At 47.0% G+C, this 6,838-nt stretch overlaps 1 protein-coding gene across 1 annotated transcript; it reads left to right on the forward strand.

Annotated features, from left to right (window-relative positions):
- Window positions 1–1,194: 1,194 nt before the first annotated feature.
- On the forward strand, window positions 1,195–6,563 carry lrrc4.2 (leucine rich repeat containing 4.2). Its single transcript, XM_023264767.3, has 2 exons — window positions 1,195–2,757; window positions 2,913–6,563. The coding sequence occupies exon 2, from the start codon at window positions 3,034–3,036 to the stop codon at window positions 5,026–5,028; it is 1,995 nt and encodes a 664-aa protein (XP_023120535.1). The 5' UTR covers window positions 1,195–2,757; window positions 2,913–3,033; the 3' UTR covers window positions 5,029–6,563.
- The last annotated feature ends 275 nt before the right edge of the window (window positions 6,564–6,838 follow it).

Raw genomic sequence — 6,838 nt, forward strand, 5'->3', positions numbered from 1 at the left:
TGTATGTGGCAGCATAGAGGATGAGGAAGAAGAGAGGGAGAGAATGTGGTCATTAACCAAAGGCAGAGAGGGAGACTCCTTCTCCTGCATTCAAATGATGCTTAATCCAACACTATCAACACTCCTCTCGTCCATCCTACTCCTCACCCCTAATCCTCATCGTTCTTTTCCCCCCTCTTCCTTTCTGTGCCATTTCACCGAGGAGACTACTATGCTTCCCTCATCCGTCTCCCTCATTCTTCTCCTCCATTCCTATTTATCTCATTTCACTCCTCTTTCTATAGGCTCCTTTCCCCCTATTTCACCAAGGACGTGGATATATCTTTCCCCCCCACCCATCCCCACTCACTCTCTCTTGGTAAGTCTCTCTCTCTCCCCTCTATCTCTCTGTCTTTCTCTCATCTTTCCAAGAGATAACTGTTTGCAAGCTCTTTCATCTTTCTCCTCCCTCAAGAGAAGACTGCCCAGCAGACACAGAGAAGCAGAGTCAGCATTTCAGTCCTCTGTGATGTCACGGACCCCCCCCCCCCCCCATCCTCATCCTCACCTCCATCTCCAAAACACTCACACACGTTATAAAACCCCACACAGCTGACAAAATAAAGGGATCAAATGCAACAAACGGCTATGTCTGCTCGTCCCTGACGGTGCTAATGCATGAGGGAAACACTCACCAAACTGTGCCTTACGAAGAGGTGAGGAATAGCAGCAAGCTGCATCTCCACTAGAAAACTCTGGCACACTGCTGCGCTCATGAGATACAGAGAGAGAGAGAGAAGAGAGAGAACACAGAACCACTCTGGAGTTGGAGTAGAAAGTCTGACCTTTTGTCTCTTGAATGATACATTGGAATGGGAGGTTTTTAATTTTAACGATTGTTTGTGGAGAGGTGCTGTCTAGACAGACAAAACGAGCAAAGGGAAACCAGGTAAAGTGATCTGGAGAGTAGGAAGGAAAGAAAGAAGGTGAGGGGCTGAACACGTGAGAATGAAACAGAGAGAGAGAGAGGGGAGAAGATAAATACAGTGGATGGAGAGGGAGAGAGGAGGGGATACGGGAGGAGGAGGAGGTTGAATGTGTTAATACACAGGAACACTGCATCAAAACCAGTGCACTGCTCTGAGGCTGGCTGAGCAGCTGAGAGGAGTGCGTCAGCAGTACATTCACGTTCCCACTGAAGGACAAAGGGAGGGGGCAGAGCGAGCATCTTAGCTGCCTGCAACACCGACACACATCGAGGGGGGGAATAGAAGAAAAAAAGAGAGAGAGAGAGAGACTGGAGAATAAACAAGAAGAGGAGATGTGGATTAGAATGCTGCTCCTGCTGTTTCTGTGGCGGTGGGCTGCCTGTTAGAGCGCTCTCTCTCTCTCTCACACACACACTCTTCTTCACACACTCTATCTTTCTCCTGTTCTTGATCTGTCAGTGCTCCTCACTCTCCTTCTCTTTCAAGCTCTCCCTCTCTCTCTCTCCCTCCCTCTCTCCCTTTCTCCCTCTCTCTGTTCTACTCTGGCTACTGCAGTAGTCCACCAGCCAGCCGCAAGTCTGACAGCCACACACATGGCCAACTGCCACAACTTACTACCTCAGCCCTGGAGAGAGGACAAAAAAACTAACAAATAAAGCGCGCAGAAGAACACTGCAGGAGACAGCCTGAGGGACAAAACGGCGAGCCGGGGTTGGGGGGGAGAAGAATCCTCAACATCTTCTTTTTTTTCCCCCTTCTTCTTCTCTGCTTATGGATACAGATACGGAGCCCACTTCCACTCACATCCTCCCAGCGTCACCATCCTCTCTTCTCTTTTCTCTCGTTGCAGAAGAGGACGGGAGGAGCGCGCTCTCTCTCTCCTCCGACAGCCTCTTGCGAAGCTCCAGCGGCGCAGCGCATCCCCTTCTTCTTCTCCTCTTCCTCCTCCTCCTCCTCCTCCACCCCCCGCACAGCGCCACCATCTCTCCCACCACCACCACCACCCCCAGCCCCCCTCCCCCCCGGAGGAATAGACGGATTACTGCTAACTGTGCACACGGCAGCCTGCAGCTGCTCTGACCAGGGCCAGCCCAAGCGTTGGGGAAAGGAAGCAAGAGGCACACAGGAGGAGGAGGAGAGAGAAGAGAGGGAGATGACTGTGCCGGGAGTTTTTTAAAGCCTTTTTTTTTTGCCCTCTCTCTTCTCCTGTCTCTCAGTCTCTGTCACAACAGGGCTAATCAGCGACCGACAAGCCCTTGGCAAAGTCACAGTGAGGAAGGTCTCTCTCTCTCTCCCATCCAACCCCCCCTCTAAAAAAAAAAAAACAGGCGACCAGCCGACGAGCCAACACATGTATCAGGAGCCGACAGAAGAGGGGATTTTCTTTTTTTAAGAAATTTATTTCACTTGGCCACTTGTTCTTCTCTCCTCCTCTGACGCTTTATGGATCATTGTGATTTATCCTCAGTGGAGCTGCATTTCGGAGTCTGCAGCCTGGCAGGGGGGCAGTTAGTGGGGGCAGAAGGGATCCAGGCACCTGCCAAGCCTTCATGGCCTTACCTCTGCCTGTGAGTGTTTTCCATGCTGTTATCAGTCTTCAATACCAGGAGCCATTTTGTACCCTTGGCTAATAGAGGGCCACCTCACTTTTTCAAAAAGAAAAAGGGAAAGCAAGAGAGCATCAGTCTCATGCCACTCAATGGAACGGATTTATAAATGAAACGTGATGCATGACTGCTGGCTTTAACATTTGGAAAGAGGCAAAAAGGAGCACTTTCAAACTAATGAGGTACGTCACTGATAAACTGTTACTCAACCTTTTCTTTTACATTGCTGTACTCCTTTTCTTCGTTGCTACTTCTCTTGTATTAATCTCTCTCGCTCTGTCTCCCTGTCTGATCTTCTTTTCTCCCCACATTCCCTCACTCTACAATTTGAATGTAGCATCTCCCTGCACTGTCGATGGAACTTGGGAGCCTTGAGTTGCTCCAGCCAGGCTAGGGTGGTCTGTCCTTTGGTGTGTGCCGTCTCCCCCCACCATGCAGAATAATGAGCCCTCCACACCATGAGTCCTCTGGGCCAGGTTAGTGTGCAGCCTACCTGGAACGCAGCCCTGCTTGCCGTGCTCTCACTCATGGTGCCTGCTCTCAGTATGTGCCAGTCCACAGGTCCTGAGTTGGGCTCAGTTAACCCACAGAACTGTCCAGGTGTGTGCTCCTGCACTAACCAGCTCAGCAAGGTGGTGTGTACCCGCAGAGGCCTGATCAGGGTCCCGCCGAACATCCCAACCAACACCAGGTACCTAAACCTGATGGAAAACAGCATAGAGACCATACAGGCAGATACCTTCAGACACCTGCATCACCTGGAGGTACTACAGTTGGGCAGAAATGCCATCAGGCAGATCGAAGTGGGGGCTTTCAATGGCCTGACCAGTCTCAATACCCTGGAGCTGTTCGACAACAGACTGACAGTCATACCTAGTGGGGCTTTTGAGTATCTGTCAAAGTTGAGAGAATTGTGGCTTAGAAACAATCCCATTGAGAGCATCCCCTCCTATGCCTTCAACCGCGTCCCCTCTCTCATGAGACTGGACCTGGGAGAGCTGAGGAAGTTGGAGTACATCTCTGATGGGGCATTCGAGGGCCTTCATAACCTGAAGTACCTGAACTTGGGGATGTGCAATCTGAGGGAGTTTCCTCATCTGTCACCGCTGGTGGGATTGGAGGAGTTAGAGATATCAGAGAATGTTTTCCCTGAACTGAAGCCTGGAGCCTTCCGTGGGCTCAAGAATTTACGTAAACTGTGGATTATGAACTCTGCCATTACTACCATCGAAAGGAATGCGTTTGATGACATCACAGCCTTGGTGGAACTCAATTTAGCCCATAATAACCTGTCGTCCCTGCCCCATAACCTCTTCACCCCTCTACAGTACCTGGTGGAGCTACACTTACACCACAACCCTTGGCGATGTGACTGTGATGTGGTGTGGCTCTCTTGGTGGCTCAGAGAATACATTCCCACAAATTCCACCTGCTGTGGACGCTGCCACACCCCAGTCCACATGAGAGGACGGTACCTGGTGGAGGTCGATCAGACGACCTTCCAGTGTTCAGCACCGTTCATACTCGATGCTCCAAGAGATCTGAACATTTCAGCGGCGAGGGTGGCAGAACTGAAGTGTCGCACAGCTGCCATGAGTTCAGTCCGATGGCTTCTCCCCAATGGGACTGTATTGACCCACGGCTCAGCTCACCCGAGGATATCTGTCCTGAATGATGGAACACTCAACTTCTCCAACGTTCTCCCATCAGACACAGGTGTCTACACCTGCATGGTGAGCAACATGGCAGGAAATTCCAATGCCTCGGCCTACCTAAATGTCAGTAACGCCGAACTCAACACATCAAATCTGTCCTACTTTACCACAGTAACAGTGGAAGTTTTGGAGCCCACAGTGGAGGAGACCCCGAAACCCAAGCCTACTGTCCCTGCCTCACCTTCTGTCTTTCAACCTGTCTTTATCTCTACACCTACTGTGCTGTTTCAAAACACTCAGACTCCAAGGCAGGTGTCACTTCCCACTCCCAGAATCCCTAGTGGGCCAGCTGCAAGCCTGGATGAGGTGATGAAAACCACCAAAATCATCATTGGCTGTTTTGTTGCTGTTACCTTGCTGGCAGCTGCCATGTTGATAGCATTCTATAAGTTGCGTAAGAGGCATCAACAGAGGAGCACGGTGGCAGCAGCCAGGACCATAGAAATCATACAGATGGAGGAAGAAGTTCCTCCTGTTCCACCGCCCACGTCTGGATCTAGTGGCTCTGATGACACAGGGTTGGTACTGCCTACACTAGTGGAACATAACAGCAACACCTTTAAGCCTGGGTATGTGTCCTCCTCGTCCCGCCAAGGGGGCTATGGAGCCCACTGGACCCAGAACAACTCTCTTCATCGCTCAGTCAGACAGCATCACAGCCACATCAGCACCATTGCTGATCCATATGTTATTAAGACTAGTCACGGCAAGGAGAAGGTTCAAGAGACTCAGATCTGAATAATGCTCCCTGTGGATCTATGTCTGACTCTGCCCAAACCTCTCCTCTCCTATCTGCTCACCAGTCCATGCAATAGAATGCACAAAGAACAAAACGGTAACTTTCTTTTGTACAGAAGTGCAAAACAGAGACAGTTTTTTTTGTTTCTTGTACATGCCTATACATAAGTATATAAATATGAAAAAATTATAAATATATATGAAATGAAACTACCGTCAGGCAGTGGTGAGACATGCAGATTATATTAGAAAAGAAAGCAATTTGAAACTATTTTCAATTAACTGGTGACTTCTATTTAAAAAAAAAAAAGGCAAAGATAATGAATTGTTTTTTTTTGACTGAAAATAGAAGATGGTACTGTCTACTGTAGGAAAAGAGGCATTTAGTTTGTTTTTGACCATATTTAGGAGGCAGAAAAAAACTCTTTATAAAGGCACCAGTTTCTAAATACAGCCCCAAATGTAAGCTCCACTTTTTACTGTGCCAAATATTATATGCAATAAAATGGTATTTCCAGACTAAGGAACACAAAAAGACACACAAGCAAAATCTAGATAGATACAAACATTTGTCCAATAGCAGCATAATGGCACAGATAAAATGTGCTGTTCAGTAGCTATCAGCCAAATGCTTTTGGACTGCAGTGAATTTCTGCAGCTAAGGTTTAACCCTGTGTTCGCTGGAGCTAAGCTGTGTTTATTTGACAGTGCCAGTGCTTCTTAGTTGTAGCGTATCTAAACATGTTTATTTAGTGTGCACATGATTCCTCACTGTTTCAGCTGGCAAAGGTGGAATGCAGGCTAATAACAGTTGTTGCAAATAGGTTGTTTCTGTTATTGGTTGCATTTCGTATTGTTTTTTTTCCCTTAGGTTTTGACATGCTTCTTAATGGCTTGTGTAGTGTTTAGGGCTAATTTAGTAATGCATTACAGCAGCTGCCTGACTTGTCTCTGCAAGGGCTCATTCCGATGCTAATTTTTCAAAGGAACAGACATGTGGTGCAGTGATACAGGGCTTTGCTGACCGTTCTGCTTTTGGAGAAAAACAGTGAGGATTGAAGTGAAACAAAATGAATGTCTGATACTGGGGCTTTTCCATGGACTACATTGAAACATTACGTTTCTTTTTCTTTTAACATTTTATTTTTAGCAACACTATTTTTATGGAGAGACAAAGGAGGCTATGAAAAATAAAAAACCTTTGGTTTGTATTTCTCTAATCAGAAACACTTTCATCTGATGTTTTTTCTTGTCTCTTAATATATTTCCATTTGTGTGTAAGTTGTTTAATCGTGAAGGCTGGAGGCAGTATTGTAAATCGTATCCTACCCCAAACCCCCATCGTACGGTCCTATGCATTTACTTAGTGTCTGCATGAATGGGTCTTTAAGTCACTGGTGTACAATGCTGCGTTATACCCCACAGTGGGGCTCTATGCAGGTCAGATAGGCTGTTGGTCTTTGATGCCTCAGCTTAGTTCTTAACATTGATTTCTCAGTGACTGTGAAGGGGAAAAATACATGTATCCCACAGTTCTTCGGTTTGTGGGTTTCCTTTCCTTGCATACTCATCTGCAGGTTGCATTTATCATCTGAATCTGACATTAATCAAGAGAAAAAAAAACATGTGTTTAAATAAGGAGAAAAACTGTGCTTCATCATAATATGACGTACAACACAAGCCTGCTTCAGCAAAACAAGTACTGCCAGAATGAAATTTCAAAATACCACCTAACAATGGGAAATCAGGTTGATTTTCATTATTTATTTTCTTTTCCAGATGTTGTGTGTGTCTGTGCACTTCTGAACAA

This window comes from Amphiprion ocellaris, chromosome 3 (assembly GCF_022539595.1).
Source record: "Amphiprion ocellaris isolate individual 3 ecotype Okinawa chromosome 3, ASM2253959v1, whole genome shotgun sequence".
Taxonomy (NCBI): Eukaryota; Metazoa; Chordata; class Actinopteri; family Pomacentridae; genus Amphiprion; species Amphiprion ocellaris.